Here is a 23,646-nt window from a genome sequence, read left to right as displayed (position 1 = left end):
AGCAGAACGTTTAACCCTTTCAATGGTGGTGGTGGCCTTTACAGACACAAACACACTGATTAGAGATATTGATATTTGAGAAGTGTCGATATGGATGAACATTCACAAAAAAGAACAGCATCAAAACATAATCAATCGAGGATAAACCCTGATGTTGAAGATACGCGTTGCCAATAGAATTCTAGGACGTGCACTGGTACTGTAATCCAACCAACAAAGACTATATCATGGATTTCCACTTTAATAACAGAATAATGAAAGCTACAATGAGGGAAGGAACCTCTTAACCAAATGGTGGTAATTTCACGAATGCTCATGTAGTCACCATGAATAATTTCTAAATGGAATTTAAAGTGATGGAAAATGGTATATAATAATAAATCAGTTATATCAATCAATATAATCAATCAGTTTGAATGAATCTTACATTTTAATTGTCCTCAATTAATTGTACTTAATATCTATATAAAACAAAAAAAACTCCTATTTGGGAGTTGCGTTGAGACAACCGTGCTGAACCAAATTCTGTTCCCTAATCCTATTTCTCTTGCACTCACCCTTTTTCTTTCCACACATCCTAACCGTCGCTGCTGCTCCTGCTCTTCATCCTCCTCCCACTCTTCCATCCTCTTTCAACCGCTCTGTCGCTCAGACTGTACCTGTTGCCGCTCTCCCATCTCTCTGCATCCTGCCTGTGTGCTGGGAGGTCTCCTTCTGGAGGTCGGGGCGGACCCTCTGGAGCTCCGTCTTCTCCTGCCTGGCCCTCTGCAGCTCCGCATGCAAGCCTTCCATCTGAGGGCGGTTGAGGGAGCGGAACGAAAATGTGACTTTTTTAACCATCCATTCAGTCAAAACACTACAGAAATCATCAATTTTGTGTCCATGTGGTCTGGTGTGTTTTGGGCTTACGGAGATTTATCAATATAATGTCAATATCGTAATATGAGACTAGATATCACCTCGGATTTTTGTTATTGGGTTAAAAAATGCGGATGGTTGCTGATTGACAAAAACAGATTTACTTTTCCACAAACAAAGAAAAATATTGTTAAAAACCAGAAATATGCAGTGAAGTGCTGCCGATGATGTCGTCTCCAAAATAGGTGCAGTTGAGCTAAATTTCCCACCAGCTCTCCTGCAAGCAACTTTCTAAATTCACTGGCCCCGACAGCATTTCTTTTTTTAAATATTATTATGACATTAAATTGGTTTGATTTCTCCTTAAGGAAGGGTTTTTAAACAATGCATAGGTGTTCCCTGATGGTAAGAATTATAATGAATTAAGAACTTTTAAACTTAAGTTAAACTTTTTAACTTCTTTATGGCTGCAAAACAGTAAATAAATGCAATTTTCTGAACTCGATAGACTGGTCTAGCTGCTTCTAATGAACACCTCTACCTGCTAATCCACATTACTAACATTTCCCAAATATTTCTAATGTGTAAATATCTTATGAAAGGGCCAAATAAAATATCATCAAATTATCAATATCGAGGTATTGGTCAAAAAATATGAGTTATTATTATAGTATTTTGGGATCTTATTTTGATCATACCCACACACCTGTTGCAGCAGAGAGTCTCTAGTGCTCTCTGACTGCTCCAGCAGCCTCATCGTCCGCTCCAGATCCTGCCCAATCTGAAAAGGCACATTACACAAACTGTGAGATGGACTGTGCATGGCCATGTCGCCAGCAGGATGCCGGTATTGGGAGACTGCGACTTTAACATCAAAATTTATTTTTTTATTCTTTTATTCACTTGAGCAATAGCTCTTGAGCACTTGCAATTCAGGTCTTTATTCATTCATCCATTCATTCATCCATTCACTTATTTATGTGGCTGAGAAAACAGAAGGCTGACTGATCCAAATAAAGACTGAAACTCACTTTGGAAGAATGCTGCGAGTGATTTTGAGCTAAATAGTTTAGTGCCACATCCACTGCATTCCTGAGCTTAAGAGAAAAAATTACCTAGAGGAATGCATTCAGCTAAACACACCTTATCTTTCTCTCGCTCTGATTTCAGCAGTCGGGCCTTGACAGTTTCATCTCTCTCCTGAACCCGGTCTTGAAGTCTTCCCAAAGCCTATTACACACACACACACACACACCTCGTTGTGATGCTGCAAAGGAATGAGTGTAACGAGACTGCGATGTATGAGGCGTTGGGTAGCATCCATCTTGTCTTCTGGAAACAGGATACTGGCACGGTGTTGGCTTTGTACAATGGGCACAATGCAAGATCAATCCCCCTCACTCTGGGCCGGTTCCGGTGATGAATTACTGGCTTCCAGCAATAACATTCACCCAAGTGACTCATCATCTGTTTGATTCACTTCACAGCTACCCCACCGGTGGGGGAATAAGACGCATGTGGTCCTTTCTGCTCTTTATCAGCAAAAGAGATTACGTTCCTATTCATTCCCCCCTTTGATTGTTTATTTACCCTTAATTTTGGGACAAATGCATTACTTCCCATTGACCCGAAGATCCCGCTGGTGTCCCATTAGGTGACTGTTGTGCTGAGGGATGCAAATAAATCAGAAGCTGCTGTCATTAAGCACTGTGTGCAAAATGGAGAAGCTGCATTTTATTTTTGTTTTACTGAAGGTGGTGAATCTACATATGGCTCTACAGCGTCCCCATGCGGTGGACCAATGAACTGCAATGAACTTTTAAAGAAATTAGAAATATTGTTAAAAACTAAAAATTTGTAGTTAAGTGCTGCCAATTATATTGTCTCCAAAATAGGTGAGAGGGGATTAACAATGGCCCTGATATAACTCCTTATTTTGACATAAAATTTGTTTTAACCTTAAGTCTGGGTTTTTAAACACTGTATAGATGTTCCATGCTGGTAAGAAGTATTATAAAAGTTCAGTCTATGACCAGGAGCATTTTAACAGCAGTCCATGCCACCTTGCTCAGTCACCTTGAGTATATTCTACAATACAACTCTAGTAACTACTTGACGGAGGGATTGAAGCTGTGTCGCTTTACTGCACAGCACATTTACTGTGAAATTTGAATCCCCATTTTTTCCACTACTGTATTATTCTTAACCCAGTCCTTAATGTCGCAGTGAAATCTGTAGCACAGAATAAAGAGGAATATTTCTGTAAGCGGGCCAATTAAAGTATAGTTATTAAACAGGTGGCCCGCGGGCCGAATTCCGGCCGTGAAAACACTACCGAGGCATCATTCAAAATCGCTTGGAATATTGGGAAAGCCAAGAAGCAATATGCCCACTATGAACCGTGAAGTTTATTGAGCCAAATTAAAGTATTTTTTCTTCAATCAAATTGAACATATGTTGTTATATATTCAATGATCCTTTATCAACCAACCAACATGGTTTGGAAATACACTTAATGAACTTATGTCGAGATGTTGCAGTTGTATGCCGGACCAGTTACGCAATAACATGAGACGGGACGTTCACATTTGTTTCTATTAAATTCGAAGCACATGCTGAGCTGCCATTCAGCCACTCTGAATGTCATTGTTTTAATTTGTTTGTTTTCCCTTCATCCACTGCAGCACTTTGAGCTATGTTTCATGTATGGAAGGTGCTGTATGAATAAAATGTCTCATTATTAGTAGGTGTTATTAAAATGTTTTTGCTGATAACACCAACAGTGACTTGCAGTCGTGTAGGAGTGAGCACAGGAGCAGCTCTGCTTGTCTGACTTTTGGAGTGATTGCGCGAGGAATCCATGAAAAGGAAAGAAGTAATGCAGCATAACTCACAGAATAGATAAAGGAGGAGGGGAAAAGGGAAATCAAGACAGCTGCAAACCACTTCCACTTCTTATCATCTGATAAGAAGCACCTTCATTTTTAATGGAACCAGGAAGTTGTGCGTGCTAAAAAATGAATAGCTGGGTGTATCAGGTAGGTTCTGTTGAAAGGTGTCAGAAATAATAATTAACAACATAAAAGTTGTAAAATTGGGATCTAATAAGTTAAGTTAAAACTGTGTGTGTGTGAAGAGTCACCTGCTGCAGTTCCTCAGGTGAGGCCCTCCACTGCTCAGTCCGTCTAGCTCTGTCCTTGCCCTGGTTCTCGCTCTGCATCTCCCTCCCCAGCTCGTGGAGGAGCTGCTCCACACAAGACACCTTGAAAGAGAAAGAGAAAGAGAGAGAGAGAGAGAGAGAGAGAGAGAGAGAGAGAGAGAGAGAGAGAGAGAGAGAGAGAGAGAGAAAAAGCATCGGGTCAGGTAAACAGTCATTGCAAGTCCTGAATTTTTTTCCCCAAATAAGGCAAAATTTTGAATATTATAAACAGGGTTTGTTCTGGTATTACAAAATTTCAAGTGCATTTTTAAGCACTATTTTTTCAAGTACCAGAAGCAAAACAAATAAAATCAATTTCAATGTGATCTTTATTATAGAAAATATAATATAATCTTAGCCACACTGTCATATTTTATTAGCAAAATGTTCAGTGTTCGTTCTGATTTTTTCAGGGACTTTTCAAGCACTTCAGCAGAAATGGGGTTATTTTCAAGGTATTCCAGACAAAGTACAAGCCCTGTATAAGACTCTGGGGTAGTTCATTGGTAGTTTCGTAGTTAAAAGAAGTTGAAATCTTTTGAAGTTTTGAAGTTAGTTTTAGAAGTTCACAAATTTCATCACAAGCTTTGAGAAAAGCTGCTGCAAAATCAAGCATCTTTGGTTGCAAAAATTCTAAAAATACTCACGTCTTGCGTCTGGGAAACCAACAGATGTTCTGAGAGGTTCTCCATGGCTCGTCTGGTGTCCACCTCCGACCTGCCAGAGAGAGAGAGAGGAGCAATCTCATTTCAGTTTCAGGGCTGAGAGGAATGTTATAACTAACATTGTTAACACTGTGCTACATTACAGATAAATACAAAACCTAATAATCAGCCTTAAAGTAAAATATACATTTTATTTACAAGCGCTGCGCGCATGAAGCGAGTCCACCTAAATTGACCTTGCGAACGCTGATGACATCATCGGGGGGGGGGGGGCTACATAACTGGCCACTATGGGAAACAGGTAAATAAGAAAGCATATTCCATTTCTTTTGAATAAACTAAATATGTAATTGTTTCAACTAAACTGTATTGGTGTAAATGGAATTCTCATTTCATTATTTTTTTTAATATGGTTCCTAAATAGTCAGGATTTTTTTTTATAAGGATTAAACATATGTCCCATTGAACTACATTTAAGCACAGTGAGAACGTGCAGCAGAGTGGTGCGTTTCTCAGTAGTAAAGCACTCGTTGAGGTTGTCCTATGAAGGGTTATAAATGATGGGGACCAACATTTGAATAAGACCCAGGTTGATTGATTTGTTATCTAATCTTATTCAGTCTTGTCAGGCAGAAAACCGGCCGCTGACAGGCCTTGACCAAAACATCCATCCTTCCTGGCTCCTACTTGAATGAGGGTTGTCAAGGATACCTGTTTCTCTGGAGGATTTCTCTGTTCAGGTCATGTGACAGCCTCTGCTGGTTGCTGCGCAGGTCCCTCATCGACTGGTGCAGGCAGTGGACCTTCAGCAGCAACAGATGAACATGATGCACCGGCAGCGATTTTGTTTTCCAACCCAAAAAAGGCTGTCATCACTTAAGCAGAGCTGGGAATTCACTCTTGCTTTGGCAGAATTATGCCATGAGGAAGAGTTCTGTGGAACCCCTGTGGAGTCACAACACTGCGTTTCTACTGTTTGTGTAGTGCGCCTTCTTGTGGTTGTCCTTAGTAAATGTATGACAAGTGACTGACTTATTTCTCAGACTGCTTACAGTACATTTTGTCAGTAGTATCATTCCAACTGTATATCAGTCACAGCTACACCTTCCCTAGGAATAAGTAACATTAGTAGACATATGGATTTGTTTTCCTCTAGTTAAGTAAGAACGTATGTAAACTGCCACTGCCATTATGCTTAATGTTTAAGTTTTAATATGGTTTTTCTGTTACATTTGCGGGTTATATATTTTGTTGTTTATCATTAGGTGATGTTATTTGTCATTGTTCTGTACAGTCAACTGTTTCATTATCACCACATTTTCATATTGCCATTTTCTTTTAATTTTATATTCCATTGTTTTATTATTATAATTTACTTTTTTTTTTATGTAAGCTGTTGCTGACACTGTAATTTCCCGTCGGCCTCCAGGGATAAATAAAGAAAGCATCTATCCATACATCCATCTATCTATACATCTATTTACCATCCATCTATCTATTATCCATCTAAAGAACGTAAAAAGGGGGAAACAGACTGTTCCTTACATCCTCTCCGGCCAGGCCGTTGTCATTGAAATGCACGGAGGCCGAGTGAGACCTCCTCCTCGTTCTTGGAGCGCCACTGTAGTCCTTCAGCGGAGAAGTGGGGTGGACTCGCTGCCCGTCTGAAAAACCAAATATTCAACATGATCAGGTTAATATTCATTACTATAGGACATGAAGGGGAGAAGGAAAGAGACAAGTTATCATATAAATATAACTATTTATTTAATGCTTAGTTAACTGTAGATATGAGAAAGTACAGTATAATGGAAGTTCAGGATTGCAATTTTTGGATTTTAATTGGACTATAGCAAAGTGGCCATGCGTAGAGTCTCTCTACCACGTGAACAGTAAAATGTTCTTTTGGGCACTTTGAGGGAATTGTGAGATTCTCAGTGGGTGTTACTTTTTCTATGTTTAATGCAGTTGTTATTTAGAGCCTTCCATATTCAAGGGGTTTTAAATTTCATGTAATTTCTCCCCTCACAACTCTAATGGTTTTCTTAAGTCTTTTAAAACAGCTAGATTTTATTTTAACCATTTTATCTATTTTACACAATTGTCTTTTAAATCTGTGAAGCACTTTTAAACCTCTGTTTTGATACATGCTATACAAAAAAAGTTATTATTATTATTGTTGTTATTTTTCCCATTGTTTTTGTTCCGATTTTTATTATCATTCTCCTTGGCATTTTTTGGGCTAAAAGTATCCGGCACACAACTCTCATCTTGTTAGGACCAGGACATCTCAGACATCTCGTAGTTCAAGTTTCGTACATATCGATCTACATTTGGAGCAGGAATGAGTGGAAAATCCAATTTAATTTTGCGGAAGTACATGAACGTTCTTGTATCACTGATGCACCAAGGGTCTTAAACTTCCAGTCGGGTGGTAGAGGGAACTGAGTTTGTTCAGTAGGATGCTTTGTGACATCATCATCCAATTTGTTATATACGTGCAGGTTGTGGCTCCAGCAGCCAATCGCATTGTGCAAGGTGCGTAGTGTAGTCTGCATTGCTCTGTAGTGGTTACAAAGGCACTCTGTTCCAATCTATCTCGGCGTTAGATGCGGTGTTGTGTCCCTCCTTATTTTGCGGGATTAGAGGAAGTCGTAACATACAAACTGTAGAAGTCTGTGACATGTTTCATTGACTCAAAAGGCATCAGGAAAACTAGGAACCAGAAAACTATAAATAATCCCAGAAAGTCGTCAACAAGTCATTACGTCACTCCATCGAGGTTGCCCCACACAGCATCAAATGGTCATGCTTCCATCACTACAACATCATTGCCCGAGAGGGCACCAAACGGTTACCTGTCCGTCGAGGAGAGTGCAGCTCTATTTCCACAGATACGGTGACACGTGTCACGTGAGTTATAACAATGACACGTTCTGGTTTACAGGAAAACATAGACGATTGTTTTAAAGACAGGAGGGTTGCGCTGTGTAGACCGCATGCTCCACAAGACGAGCAATCAGGACAACAGCCCGGGTGAGCTTATGCGGTGTTCAACGTAAACTTGGAAAATTGTGCTGCCTTTCAGAGAACCCGGAAAACTTTAATATGTAGCAAAAACGACTAAACCGGACCCCGTGTATGGCTGCCGGCAGCTATATTTATTATTAGAATTACTACAGTCGCCTCACCTGCCACGTCTTCTATTTTTGAGTTTGACTTGAAGGTTTGATGTGATCATATTTGACAATGTAAGTTAAATATAAATTTTAGCACCAAGGCCTAGGTATAAAAAGAAAAAATTAAAAACGTTGACTTCCTCCATTTCTAACTCCTTGTTCTTCTTCTTAATTAGTTGTACTTATGTACAGTATGGGCATCTCACATGCATGTCTAGAAGTGATTAAGAATCCTACTGGTTATTGGTCCTCATGAAGTCAAGAAAAGCCTCAACTTTAACTATGGTTCTAACTTGTAGAACAGCATTTATTGCCAAATTGAGTGTCTGATCTCTGATTTATCATTTAACTTTTTAGCCCCTTTTACACCTGGCATTAAAATGTGATCTGTATGAATGACAGATGTAAGACATCTGATCACGAGCCTTTACATTTACACCTGCTATCAATAAGCCTTCTCGGTATCTTGATTCTGCCGCATTGTGATAGGATCTCAGTATGCAAATGTAGGGAGGTGGACTTGTAAAGAAACATTGCACATCCCGGGTCACAGGAAGTGATACGACTCTACGGCCTTTACTTATTTTTCTTGGTCGAGGAAGGGCTGGTCCACGGCAATTTTCCGCAATAACTTTCTGCAGGCTGGCTTCCAAGGATAGCAGGAAGAGCCAGAGTTCGGTGACCTTTGCATTTCTTGCTGTTGACCATGTCGCCTCAGAGCCCTTACGCTGGTTACTCACTTTGAGGTTGAGGATTGCAGTACTGGTAAGACAACCCCCTTTTTTTTGGCTGAACGGACGCCAACATGTGGACCCCCAACTTCTCAGGGATTTAGTTCATCATAATAAATCCGAGGCTGTAGATAATCTGTTAACAGCTTAACTTCGAAGTTTGTGTTAGATCTTCCTGTCCAAAGGGCAAAATGAGCATCTAGATCAGTACTCTAGTGACAGCTATCCTATCTCTGACTATGCTTGCCCCCTCCCCTGCACCCCCCTGGGCTGAGATCTGACCCCAATGCGTTCCAGACCACCTCCACATGTGTCTGAATTCCCACCTGCACTAACATTTCTTAGTTCTTATTTCCTTCTCCAGTTTAGATATCCAGATACAGACGTAATTTAAATGCAATATATAAAACGGGCCTCAGTGTCTTTGCTGTAATCAGTTTACGTTTTCATATAGGCTTTTCACATTTGTGGACATGTTTACATGAGAGCTGTCAGAACATTCTCCGTACCTGAGGCCGAGCCAGGATCCAGGTCGCTGTTGTGCAGGGTGGACGCAGAGACACTGGCGGCAGTGTTTGACGTCCTCAGCCCCCCATTTTGCCGCTGGTTGATGGACTCCTTCAGGTTTTCCCTTAGCTGAGCGACACGGCAGCAGAAGCACACATGATCGACAGAAAAAGATAACAGAAAAACAAGAAATGTTGATCGAAGGATGTGAAGTGGGACAAAAAAACAACAACAAAAAAGCAGCTCTTGTAAAAGGAAAAGCTGAACTGAGGTTGTAACACAGTAAAACTAAAATCAAACAAATGCTACAGAGAGAAGAGCAGGATTGAGATACAGTAGATCTGCATGGCGATTATTATTGTTCATTGTCTTTTAGTGGTATTGATATTATGCAGTTAAGTGAAAAACGACACAAGCTTTAGTCTGATATCAGCTAAATTAAGTTACCATTTCAGTCAAAAGTACAGATGGATTCTAAAACAGATATTGTGATATACATCCTGTGTGTGCATATATTCATTCACACACACACACACACACACACACACACACACACACACACACACACACACACACACACACACACACACACACACACACACACACACACACACTTCATATTGGAAATTGATTGTAAATAAAAAACTAAAATACATTGAATGACAGTGGAAAAGATAAATAGCTATTAATGAAAAAATAAGACAACAAATGAAAATTCTACTTTCTGACAAATGCGTTTTTCATTATACACACATTGGTTGACCTTTTTTACCACAGTGTACAATTTAAAAGCGTTTCTATCTATTGGGAAGATGTGATGCTATATTTTGCAAAATTACAAAGCTGAAACTGAAGATGAACAAAACTGGATTAGAACATTGACAGTCCGGAAAAGAACAACACTTGTCACTTTCATTTAAGGATAATAGTTAGGTGAACACGTGTCTCACCAGTGCTATGGCTTCAGTCTGGCTGTGGTTGTGCTCCCGGTATTCGTCTAACATCCAATCTACTTTGATCAAGTGTTTGCTCGTGTCCTACGAAGGAGATGAAGCTTCTGAGCCAGGAAATGGGACTCACAACATGTGCCCTCAAATAATCAACACACAATGAACAAATGGTCTAAGGCGGTTAAATGGACATTGTTTTGGATTATTTGATATCATTGCAAGCACCAAACAAGAATGAATGACCCTGGAAAAAACACATTTTTATATATATATATATATATATATATATATATATATATAAACCATAAAATAGAATCGAATAAAGGGTACAGTAAACATAAAAATAATATATTGATATAGTTGCAAAATATATAGAAGTAGACGAAAAATACAAAACAGAAAGTCACTTATAAAAAAAAAAAAACATATAAAGAATATACAAATGTGATTCTAAGCTCAGGATAAGATAATGTTATCAGTGACTTAAATGTAATAATTGTTCTTTGACAAATCTTCATGAAAGTGTTTGGACAAATTGTCTCTCTCCTATTCAGTAAAGTATTCCAGCCAAGTATAAAGTGAAATACTATATGTATACTGGGTAGATTAGGTAGCAGGTATAAATAGGGGAGGATATGGACTAGATTCTATGATATCATCAGTACATGGTCCTTTAGGTCAACCGCTGTACAAGTAATAATAATTTTATTGGATTTCTCTCAACAGGTATTTCTGACAGGTAAGTATATTAGGTAAGTATGAAGGTAAGTATATTAAATAAGTATGATGGTAAGTATAAAAGATAAGTATGAAGGTAAGTACATTAGGTAAGTCTGAATGTATGTAAATTAGGTTAGTATATGAGGTAAGTAGACTGTATTAGGTATGAATGTAAGTATGAATGTAAGTATATTAGATAAGTATGAAGATAAGTATGAATGTAAGTATATTAGATAAGTATGACTGTAAGTATATTAGATAAGTAGGTTTATGGATGCCTAATATCAGAATATTGACTGATGCAGAATAACTTGACTTATTTAGACAAGAAAAAATAAACAAAAACAAATACATTGATAAATCAGACATGTCTGTGTTGACAATAAGCCCCATAGATGAAGAGTTTCAAAGGTCTTGGAATGAATATATAATATAATATATTTTTTGAAGGACCTCCAACCCCCCCCCCTGCCTGGTGCTCTACCTGTAAAGTGCTGGCCAGAGTGCTCATCTTCTCCGTGAAGCCCGGGGCGCCGGCTTCACTCCCGCTGGTGCTAAACGGCTCCGCTCGGCGACCGGCTCTGCCGCGAAGGGGGTCCCGCCCCCGCTGCCTGCTTCCCCTCCGCCGGCCGTACGAGTCCGACTCGCTGGACGAATCCATGGTTTCTGACCAGGAGTAGAGGGAGGGAGGGAGTGGACGGGACGGCGGAAACAACCGCTGTTGCCGCTAACGGTGACCAGCTCGGTTTAGCTAGCGGTATGCTAGCTTACCTTTGAAGCGAGATAACCGCGCATTACCGCCTGCACCCGAGCACAAGTCATTCTTTATCAGTCCCACGCGGCTAATTCCACATTTATGCCTTTTTTATGCCGCTTTTTTCACTTCGTACGTGGTTGCAACAAGTTGGAGCGACTCGGCTTCCTCTGCTATGGCAACTTGAACAAACCGCCTTCGAACAGGAAGTAAACACACCCCGAGGAGCATGCTGGGAAATATAGTTCTAAAGCTGCAGTCATATGGAGGCTTAGTCGCCAGAAAAACGACATTGTCCAGAGGCGGTCTTTTGCGCCGCTCATGCCGCTCGACTGAAAAAAGCGAGGAAAGAATGAGAAAAGATCAGAAAGGGAAAGAAACTATAATAATAACAATACTCATAACAACAATAATAATAATAAGAATAATAATTGTTATAATAGTTATTATAGTTATAATAATATTACGCCTTCGAACAGGAAGACATCACATACCTCCGTTTAAGAGGGCTGCTGGTTAATGTTGTTCTACTGAGGTGCGGTAACATGGGAAGTGTCCTACTAAAAACCACATTGTCCAGGGGTCGGATTCTTTGCGACAATACTGCCGCTTTACAGGGAAAAAAAAGAAAAGTAGAAAAGAAAAAAAGAACAAATTAGAAAATAAAAGACAAAAAAGTTTATAATAGATTAAAACTCCATGAGTTTTTTTGCATTCTAGAAGAAGAAGAAGAAGAAACAGTCTTTATTGGTCACACAACACACACACACACACACATGCACATGCTTTGGATGGTGGCTGGTAAAATGGTTCCTCTGCATTTGACCCATCCTGGCTTGTCCTTCCTCCGGGGCCACAGCCAGGAGCAGTGGGCAGCATACGTGGACGCGCCCGGGGACCAGGTGATAAGTGTCCATCGCTGGTCAGACGATGATGTTGGAAAAAGAAAATCTCCTTCTTCTATCGGCTTCTCCCGTTAGGGGTCGCCACAGCAGTTCATCTACCTCCGACTGTCCAACCTGAGCTGTCCCTCTAATGTACTCATTCTTCATCCTGTCCATCCTTGTCACTCCCAATGAAAATCTCAACATCCTCAGCTCTGCCACCTCCAGTTCAGCCACCTGCCTTTTTGTCAGTGCCACCGCCTCTAAACCGTACAACATAGCTGGTCTCACTACCGTCCTGTAGAGCTTCCCCTTCACTCTTGCTGGAACCCTTTTGTCACAGATCACTCCGGACACTCTTCTCCACACTGCCTGTACTCTCTTCTTCACCTCTCTCCCGCACTCTCTGCTGCTTTGGATGGTTGACCCCAAGTACTTGAACTCATCCGCCTTCTCCACCTCCACTCCCTGCATTCTGAGCTTTTTGCCACCCTCCCTCTCATTCAGGCTGACTTTCATTCCTCTTCTCTCTAATGCATGCCTCCACTTCTCCAGGCTCCCCTCAACCTGCTCCCTACTCTCGCTACAGATCACATGTCATCCGCGAACCTCATAGTCCACGGAGACTCCTGCCTGATTTCATCTGTTAACCTGTCCATCACCATTGCAAACAAGAAAGGGCTTAGAGTTGATCCTTGATGCAATCCTACCTCCACTTTGAATGCCTTCGCCACGCCTACTGCACACCTTACTACTGTCTGACTGCCCTCATATATATCCTGTACCACTGATACATACTTCTCTGTCACCCCCGACTTCCTCATGCAATACCACACTCCCTCTCTCGGTACCCTATCATATGCTTTCTCTACATCCACAAAGACACAGTGCAACTCCCTCTGGCCTTCCCTATACTTTTCAATCAGCATTCTTAAAGCAAACATTGCATCTGTAGTACTCTTTTCTGGCATGAACCCATACTGCTGCTCGCTGACCCCCACCTCTCCTCTTAACCTAGCCTCCACTAGCCTTTCCCATAGCTTCATGCTGTGGCTGATCAACTTTATTTCCCTGGAGTTACTACAGCTCTGTACCTATCCCTTATTCTTGAAGATAGGTACCAGTACACTTCTTCTCCACTCCTCCGGCATCCTCTCCGTTTCCAGGATGGTGTTAAACAGTCTTGTTAGGAACGGCACAGCCATCACACCTAAACATTTCCATGCTTCCCCAGGTATGTCATCTGGACCAAATGCCTTTCCACTCTTCATCTTCTTCAATGCTGTTCTTACCTCATCCTTGCTAATTTGCTGTACTTCTTGATTCACTATCCCCACATCATCCACTCTTCTCTCCCTCATTTTCTTCATTCATCAACTCCTCAAAGTACTCCTTCCACCTTCTCAACACACTCTCCTCACTAGTCAGCACATTCCCATCATTATCCTTCATCACCCTAAACTGCTGTACATCCTTCCCAGCTTGGTCCCTTTGTCTTGCCAATCGGTACAAGTCCCTTTCTCCTTCCTGAATGTCCAACCTCTCATACAACTCGTCGTATGCCTTTTCCTTTTCCTTTGCCACTTCTCTCTTCCGCCTTGCGTCGCATCAGCTTGTACTCCTGTCTACTTTCTTCGTCTCTGAGTATCCCATTTCTTCATCGCCAACCTCTTCTGCTCTATGCTCTCCTGTACTTCCTCATTCCACCACCAAGAGTCCTTGTCTTCCTTCCTCTTCCCGCATGATACACCGAGTACCTTCTGGGCCGTCTTCCTCACCACTTCTGCAGTTTGCTTCTGAAGTAACCGTTCATTCCCACCTATTGCCTGCCTTACCTCTTCCCTAAATTGCATGCAACACTCCTTTTTCTACTTCCACCATTTTATCTTTGGCTCTTCTTTCACTCTCTTCCTCTTCTTGGCCTCCAGAGTCATCCTAAAGACCACCATACGATGCCACCACTTTGCAGTCACTAATCTCTTTCAGATTGCACCTCCTGCATAAGATGTAGTCCACCTGTGTGCACCTTCCTCCACTCTTGTATGTCACCCTGTGTTCCTCCCTCTTCTTGAAATACATATTCACAACAGCCAATTCCATCCTTTTGGCGAAATCCACCACCACCTGTCCTTCCACATTCCTCTCCTTGACACCATACCTACCCATCACCTTCTCGTCACCTATGTCTCTGATCCCTTCGCCGACATGCTCATTGAGATCTGCTCCAACGACCACTCTCTCTCCTTTGGGGACGCTCTCCACCACTACATCCAACTCAATAAAGAATTCTTCTTTCTCGTCCATCTCACACCCAACTTGGGGAGCATATGCACTGACCACATTCATTATCACCTCATCAGTTTCCACCTTCGTGCTCATCACTCTGTCCGACACTCTCGTCTCCTCCAAAACATTCTTGACACATTCTTCCTTCAAGACTAGAGATAGGGAACCCCATTTCTCCTGTCATCCACTCCATGGTAGAACAGTTTGTACCCTGCTCCGATACTCCTGGCCTTCCTCCCCTTCCACCTGGTCTCTTGTACATAGTACATCTACCTTCCTTCTCTCCATCATGTCAGCTAGCTCTCTCTTTACCCTTCATAGTGCCAACGTCCAAAGTTCCTACTCTCAACTCTACTCTCCTACCCTTCTTCCTCTCCTGCTGTCTCCGGATATGCCTCCCCCTCTTCTCCTTCTTCTTTGGCCGACAGTAGCACAATTTCCGCTGGCACCCTGTTGGCTAATGGCACCAGTTTCGGTCATTGTTAACCCGGGCTTGACCGATCCGGTATGGAAATCAGATTTGTTGTCCGCATTTTTGATTTGGCATGGTTTTTATGCCGGATGCCCTTCCTGACGCAACCCTCTCTATTCATCCGGGCTTGGCACCGGCACTGATGATACACTGGCTTGTGCTCCCCAGTGGCTAGATTATTGGGGGGAAAAAAAGTATTATTATTATCATTATTATTATTATTATTATTATTATTATTATTATTATTATTATTATCATTATTATCATTATTATTATTGATAATAATAGTAATAACAACAAAACTTCTAATATAATAACACTAGTAATAATAACAGAACTACTACTACTACTTCTACTACTGATACTACTACTACTACTTCTACTAATACTACTACTACTACTAATAATAATAATAATAATAACAATATTATTATTATAATTATTGTTATTAGTATTATAATTATTTATTATTATTGTTATCATTATTATTATTATTCTGATGATTATTATTATCATTGTTGTTGTTGTTGTTGTTGTTGTTTTTATTATTATTATTATTATTATTATTATTATTATTATTATTATTATTATTATTATTATTATTATTATTATAATAACAACTAGAATAATCATAATCATAAACTAGTAAACGTATTTGTCATGAAACATCCGCCTGCCAGGTTTTACTCAACGTTGTGGTTGACAAAATATCACAGTATACAAAATAAACACACTTATTTTGAACACACTTGAAGTAAATACAAAACAAAAATAACAAAAACAAAAATAAATAAATAAATAGATAGATAGATAAATAAATAAATAAATGAAAAAATAAAAGCAATTCTCCTCTCCAACACAAGAGTGTCTCGGAACTTCAGAAGTGTACCCACCCCTCAGAAAGAAGACCACCTCCGGATCCAAAAGCTGCAGCAAGCTCCTACGCAGCATCCCACTCACAGCGAACTCAAAGCGGATGGGGACCAGTAGGACACACTGAGCTCCTGTGTAGTGAACCATTTTCTCAATTAAATTAAAGAAAAACATATTAAAAAAGCTTAGACAATAGAATCACTTTTTTTTTGTAAACTGGCACAAACCAACACAGTATGCAAGTGGTAAGGTGCGTGCTGTTCATCCTCGTCTCCTTCGTACCTGACGACACCTTGGCGGACCCCGACTCCTGTCCCCCCGTGTGTGAATGCTCCGAGTGGAAGAGCTTCACCATCTCCTGCTTCGACATCGACACTCTGCCGACCTTCCCTGCGAGCACCGAGACGCTGTGAGTAGCGCACACATAAGATGCGAAACTGCATGTGAGCGTGTGTGAGAAGGTGCGCTCGTCATTCAGCATGGACTTTGTGGAGGAACCTTTCCACGTCAAAAAGTGTCAGAGAAGCTGTGCGTGGGACAATTTTGGCGGGATCACAATAATAATAATCATAATCATAATCACCATACAAATAAAAATAATAAAAAATTATCATCATGAAAGTTAAAGTGGCAACATGTAATTAAAGATATTGTTTTATTTAAATATAGTGGTGAATTGAACTTTAAGCTGAGACTCCCCGGAGCTTCATCACAATTCATCAATTTAAACTTATTCCTATCACAGAAGTCTTATAGTAGGAGATAGATAGATAGATAGATAGATAGATAGATAGATAGATAGATAGATAGATAGATAGATAGATAGATAGATAGATAGATAGATAGATAGATAGATAGATAGATAGATAGATAGATAGATAGATAGATAGATAGATAGATAGATAGATAGATAGATAGATAGATAGATAGAAAGATAGATAGATAGATAGATAGATAGATAGAAAGATAGATAGATAGATAGATAGATAGATAGATAGATAGATAGATAGATAGATAGATAGATAGATAGATAGATAGATAGATAGAAAGAAAGAAAGATAGATAGATAGATAGATAGATAGATAGATAGATAGATAGATAGATAGATAGATAGATAGATAGATAGATAGATAGATAGATAGATAGATAGATAGAAAGATAGATAGATAGATAGATAGATAGATAGATAGATAGATAGATAGATAGATAGATAGATAGATAGATAGATAGATAGATAGATAGATAGATAGATAGATAGATAGATTGATAGATAGATAGATAGATAGATAGATAGATAGATAGATAGATAGATAGGATGGACAGAAAGATCACACAACCTGATCTGCATTTACCCTCTTGCACCCATTTGTACAGAAACGGGAATTTAGGAAGAATAACACATGAATCTGGGAAATTGTCGTGATCCAAACATTTTATCTTGTCTTTAATAATAATGGACCTCATACACCTGTCGTTTTGCAGGTCCATGGGGATTAACGATACTGGCAACAGATAGGATATATGATATGATGATTTTAGATTCCCTTCTTTCAGGTTCCTAGTAGCAGATCGTTAGTGGAAATGACATTTCCTCATATGCTGGCGTATTTGGGTAAAATGTACACAAGACCGAGAATCCACTGCCACCACGGTCGTAGACCAAATCACACGTTAAATCTGGACTCACTGAAATGGCCTTTCTCAGTCATGCTTTAAAGTAGTCTCAGACTTGCCCTAGTTTTGGTTTGAAAATTTTAATTTCCAGAAGGAGGATTAGAGCAAATCTAGGTCTAAGTGAAGGCTTAAATGAAGCCTGGCCAGAGGCAGGTTTACCTTTGGATTAATGGGCGTGGCCTCCAGGTGGACCAGGTCGATCTGGACTAAGACCAGCACCAAGACCAGACAGAAGGAGCCGACTAGTCCTTCATCGGCTCAGTCTAGGACTTCCCAGTCTAGAACTAATCGATTTTAAATTTAGCAACATCTCAGAAAGGCCTTTTTTTTAATTCTGGATAAATTTAAATAGGATTATTTTAATCCTGATTTAGATTAAATGCCATCTGCAACCCCCCCCCCCCCCCCCCCCCCCCCGCGAAAAAGTCGAACTGTTCTGCTGCACACTCGAAAGTCACCCTGGACCCTCTCCATGCGAAAAGCCAGAGCTACTTAAAACACATTTCCTGATACTTATTAAAATCAGGGGTGGTGTAAAGAAGAAGCAATAAGAATAAAAGAAAATAAAGAAATAAAAGGCTCGCTTGGTTTTGGGGGTTTATAGAGTCCAGGCTTGATTCCTGGAGGTCCATTCACACCAAGGGGCATGGAGGGGTAGAACTAAATAAGGGAAATGACACCAAAAGCATGTTTTTCTCCCTGACCAAAAATATGATATAATATATGAATTATCAGTCTGTATTGAGGATATGGGATATATAAGATATGACAGCAAATTTGTCCATCCTTGAAGTCTGTAAATACTGTATATATATAAGCAGATTTTGCAATTAAACTTCATTGTATCCTTGAGTCTCTGCAGGTCCCTGCATCGGCATAACTGACCGACCTCCAAATTATTCCTGTGTTCTTTTAAATTTAAGCCCAAATACCCACCGGCTATGTTATGGTGATCGAGAGAATTTGTCTCTGAATTAGAAAAAAGGCCCTTTTAGTTACTAGACTCCATGGTGCTGGAACCACGTGCAACAAGAGACCAACACATAAAACTCTTTGATTTGCGAAATTTGTTACATTTGTTTCCATTGATTATTGAGATTCACTTCAACTGTATTGTTTTGGTGTCTCTTGGGAATGTTCATATATTGTCGTCTTTTGCTCCCTTTTGGATTACTTTGAGTCTTAATCGCTATTAATCATCACACCAGTATCTGTACTGTATTATACTGTACATATGTGAACAGGTCCTGGTCTCAATAGAAAAAGACCTCCATAAATAAAGGATAAATGGAAAGGAAAACGAAAATGGAAAGGAATACCCTATGATTAGACCGTCCATCACTGAAATCACCCGTCAATCAGTGTTTCAGCACTGTGTGACACAGTACACCCCAGCCCACCCCACCCCGCCCTTTATGCAATCACATTCCTGGGCAAAGACCGTCCGAAAAGCACGGAGAATTGGCCCATCGCCGCCTCCGATAAAAATATTGGAGAAAAAAATCCCAAAATAGACCAGGGCTGCTTTGTCCTTGTAGTTCTTGATGAATTTGATGTGTTGATGAAGAAGGAGTGACCACTGACGCTGACTTGAGTAAAATAATAGGACATCTGGGAGAGAACCGAGCCGGATGGATTCTCTGCTGGATGCAACTTAGGATATCCGGACACAGCCACCCTCTGACTGGTCCTGAAAGGAAAATTCACCAGCCAGTATCTTGCACACACATCAAATACACTATAATAATTTCACTTTTGCATTACACTTTAACATTATTCCAATATATGATGAACATTTTCCTTTTCCCCCTTTGTCCATGCATTTTCTCAGTCAAAAATAGTATTGAGTCTATGACGGAATCAGATATTTAGAATGGATATTTCTCTACTAGTGTTAGCACCTCACTACACACCTCTACCCAATTCAGACCTGTATGCTGACAGATTTTAACAATGCGATTTTTCAGCACACCATTTATTTTTTCACAAACATCTTGGCTTTGTGGATGATAAACAGCTCCTAGACATTGTTTAATTCCCAATTTTTGCAGAATTAATTTGACTGTTTTATCCACAAACTCTTTCCCATTATCTGAAGAAATGCGATCTGGAAGTCCCCACCTGCTTATGACCTCACGACACAAGAACTTGGCTTGTCAACTGGCTGAGCATCTTTACGCTTGGTTGGACATGGTTCAGTCCCCCATGAAAATCTATCCACGACGACTAACATGTATCTTTTACCTCCTACTGGTCTTATCATGTCAACAAAATACACAACCAACTCACGCATGGGACCTGTCGGAGTTGGAATGTGACCGGGTGGACTCTTCACACCCCTCCGAACATTGTTTTTAAGACGGATTGTACATCTGCTTATGACATAATCAATTTGCTCAAGCAAGTACGGTGCCCAAAAACCCTACTCTTTCGTGATTTTTCTCCTTATCTCCCCCCTTGCAACATGGGCTAACCCATGTGCTTCCTGAATCATCAGACCTAGTAGGTTTGGGGTGCTACCATCAGTCCTTCATGATTTCTCCAAAGATAAGTAGACTCTTGTGTGGCCCCTCGGTCCAACCATAATTGTTTATCTATGGCTAAAGCCGCTTCTTGAATCAAGATCACATCTCTGAGGGTGATTTTATTTTCCAAGTCCACTTCATGGGTGCCCAGAAGAACGTTTTTGTTTTTGCTTTGTTTGCTCCTTTAACTGCTTTTGCAGCCTCATCCGCTGATTTGTTACCTTGAATAACCTTTGACATGTCCATTTTGTGTGCTGGACACTTAGCTAGAGCTTTTTCCTCTGGCTTCATCTTTGCATGCAACAATTTCCTTATCTGAGCATGATGCTTCTGTGTCAATGGGTTATTGTTTGACCGATATAAACTACTTTTTCTTGACAATACTGTAGGTTCTTCCATCCTTTCTCCTATATGCTTTTGCTCAAATCCTTCAGCCACCATTAAAGTCACATGTGGCACACTTTTCTCAATGTCATGCTCTTTATCAAGATAATCATCAGTGTTTATCTTCATAGCTGCTCCTTTACTTCCTCATTCCACCACCATGAATCTTCTCCTTTGGCTGCTCCCATTCGGGGGTGCCGCAGTGCATTATCTACCTACAATACCCTCTGTTCTGCGCAACTATAAACCTTCTCTTTGGCCTTCTTCTCCTCATTCTTCTTATCCACCAACTGTATTTGGTTGAGTTTTCTGAGAGTCTCCTGGTCCTGTTCCTTCCAGTCATGCTCCTTTTTCCTCCGCTTTAGCCCACATCCGTCTGACTGCTGGGTCGTATCCTCCAATAGCTTTGTCTGAGTCACTCACACTCTCTTCTCCTATTTCCAGGCTTCTGACTTGTTGTCTGCTTCCCAAACGGTTCCTTCTCTTGGTACTGTTGGAGCTCAGATACATCTTTATCGTTGTTGTAGCTTTGCCCATCTCTATTATTTGCTCATCCTCATCTTTGAAGAGATAGTTGCCCTCCGTTGTCATCACTGGGAGCTGGGGATAAACATCAGTGAACTTCACCTCCTTCTCATAAGGCGGGGGCTTCTTTACAGATGCTGTATGTGAGAAGGGTTCGGTAATCTTCTCCATCAATTTTTCTGCCTCCTTTTCATTTTTCTTTATTTCTTGTCTACTTTGTTCTCTTTTTTCTTTTGAAGCTTCGAACCATGTCTGTCCCTCCTTTACGAACAGCTGCAGAATGCCAAATTCTGTTTGTCTTTTCTCTGTGCGTCTCTTTCCTCTTTTTCCTTTCTTTTGATTTACTTTATATGTGGACACAAGCACCTGCATTGTTTTAATCACATCCGGGTTAAGAGTTCCTTCAGCTGGCCACGGTTGTTCAATGTCAGGCCACCGCTTGCTCCATTTTCCTGATATTTTTGCAATATCTTTAATAAAGGGATTATTCTTTCGTACTAGATCAACAGGGGTGATTACTTTTGTAATTTTTGTATCCATGTCTTTTATTGTAAATGGAATTGATTTATTTAAAAATTATTTATAAAGCACAGTGTAATCACACTCAACCAAAAACAACTGAATTTACCAACCCCAAAGGGGACCAGTAGCTTCCTACTTATGAAAGCAACTTCACTTGTTCATGATCTGATACATCTGATCATACTCATTTATCTTAAATTATCAAAATGTCCATCAATGTTCACTCTCACAACAGCCTCAATCAAGGTAAACCTTAATCAGATAATGAAACCAATATTCACAGCACTCAATCCGGTGTCTGTGAAGAACTGCCAGATGTCTTGTCATCTGCCCCTTGGATGATCCAATTCAGACACATTCCATCTTCTCTGTCTTTCCCCCAGCTTTCACTCAGCAAAGTAAAAGAGAGGAAGAAAGAAAAAACAAAAAGAACAACACAAGAGTTCAGTGTCTTAAGACCACTCTAAATTCTTATACATACTATAATACAATTCAATGAGACATACATGATCAGCTTTTTATTTCTCACGCATTTGAAATATTTTTTTAAAATATTTTTTTTAATCTAAAGAGTACATTAGTCAATCTAATATCACCTCTAATAAATTATTTTTGTTCTATTTTCCTATTTAATTTAATTTAATTTTTATTTATCATAATTAATTTTATTTTAATATTCATTTATTTATTTATTTTCTTCTATCACACTAAGAAAGGAGAGAGAGAGGAGGGGGCTTCTTCTCAGCCCCTCTTGTCAGGGGGAGTCGACTAAGTTTCACTCTGTATGAAGCACCACCCCTTGCTCCACCTCTTAAATTTAGGCACAACTTCCAGTTTGCACTGGTCGTCAGCGAGCGGACATCCTGTTTTAGCTCCCCGTCGGAACAGCCCAGCCCAATGCAGTCACGCACAGAGTCATAAATCAAAGCTGGTTCCTTTCACTCAGCAGCCAACACAAAACCTCTTCTCTTGCATCCAAAACCCAGCTTTTCCTTCTATTTAATGTGTACATGCATGTGTAGGCAGACTGTTTCTGGTGACTCTAGTCCTTCTCTCAAGAAGGCAAATTTTGTTATCAAATATATAAAGTCCTGTGAAGGTTCATATCCTTTATCAAATGTACAAAACGTCCTTGAAAGAAAAAGGGTCATATATATTTATCAAATGTCCTTAAAGAAAAAGGCTCATATATATTTATCAAACGTCCTTAAAGAAAGGCTCGTAATCTTTATTATCAGCTTTACAAAGTCCGTAAACAGGCTCATATATATTTATCACTAAAGGGGCAAGAAATGTTTCTCTTTATGTATTATTCAACTGCTCACCACATATGTATACCTATTTAGTAACCCATATATTCTATATATCATTTATACATATACACGAACAATACACAAATCTCTTCACACCTCTTTAGCCGCGGCACACTCACACACACACACAGGCACACTCACACACCAAAAGGAAAAAGATATGTCTGTCCAGCACATCTGATTCTCCAAAAACTTCAACAGCGCTTAACTTTATACTTTAACGTCGACTTATTTATACTTTTCTAATTTCATCAAGATTTTCACTTTGGCCAGACTTGTAAATTTTCACTTTGGCCAAACTTTTAACAAATTTTCTTTTTAATCAGATTCTTTCAGCATGCATGTTCAATGTGCACTCATTCTCCTAGGCTGGTTCAGCCCTGCTTTTCCCCATTTTTTCCTCAAACTTTATATTTCATCTTTTAAGCTTTTAACTTGTAACTCTTTTTACTTCACTTTTCATCTTTTCGATCTTACTTTAGGCTTTTAACTTTTATCTCTTTTTCACTTTACTTTCATCTTTTTCATCTTTATTCATATCATTTTATATTTAGCCAATTCCCCTGGCCAGGGTTATTTCCTCTTTGTTTTTCCTACTTAGATTTGACTATACTATATTTTCATA

General features: G+C 39.9%; 2 protein-coding genes across 2 annotated transcripts in view; one reads left to right on the top strand and one right to left on the bottom strand.

The window, feature by feature from the left end:
* The window catches only part of cep128 (centrosomal protein 128), a 106,305-nt gene extending 94,776 nt beyond the window's left edge, over nt 1-11,529 (bottom strand). Inside the window, exons 1-10 of the mRNA XM_079996610.1 lie at nt 11,294-11,529; nt 10,090-10,176; nt 9,142-9,268; nt 6,268-6,386; nt 5,434-5,525; nt 4,705-4,774; nt 4,001-4,120; nt 2,002-2,088; nt 1,565-1,639; nt 660-792 (exon numbers count right to left, since the gene is read on the bottom strand). Of these exons, the coding sequence (XP_079852736.1) occupies nt 660-792; nt 1,565-1,639; nt 2,002-2,088; nt 4,001-4,120; nt 4,705-4,774; nt 5,434-5,525; nt 6,268-6,386; nt 9,142-9,268; nt 10,090-10,176; nt 11,294-11,470 (1,087 nt within the window). The 5' untranslated portion in view covers nt 11,471-11,529. The remainder of the gene's footprint in view (nt 1-659; nt 793-1,564; nt 1,640-2,001; nt 2,089-4,000; nt 4,121-4,704; nt 4,775-5,433; nt 5,526-6,267; nt 6,387-9,141; nt 9,269-10,089; nt 10,177-11,293) is intronic.
* Nucleotides 11,530-16,314: 4,785 nt separating this feature from the next.
* The window catches only part of tshr (thyroid stimulating hormone receptor), a gene marked incomplete at its 5' end in the record, with an annotated part of 35,826 nt that continues 28,494 nt past the window's right edge, over nt 16,315-23,646 (top strand). Inside the window, one exon of the mRNA XM_079996609.1 lies at nt 16,315-16,487. Coding sequence (XP_079852735.1) covers nt 16,315-16,487 — 173 coding nt within the window. The remainder of the gene's footprint in view (nt 16,488-23,646) is intronic.

Source organism: Zeus faber (genome assembly GCF_960531495.2).
Source record: "Zeus faber genome assembly, chromosome: 2".
Lineage (NCBI taxonomy): Eukaryota > Metazoa > Chordata > Actinopteri > Zeiformes > Zeidae > Zeus > Zeus faber.
This window is presented reverse-complemented; position numbering and strand designations above follow the sequence as displayed.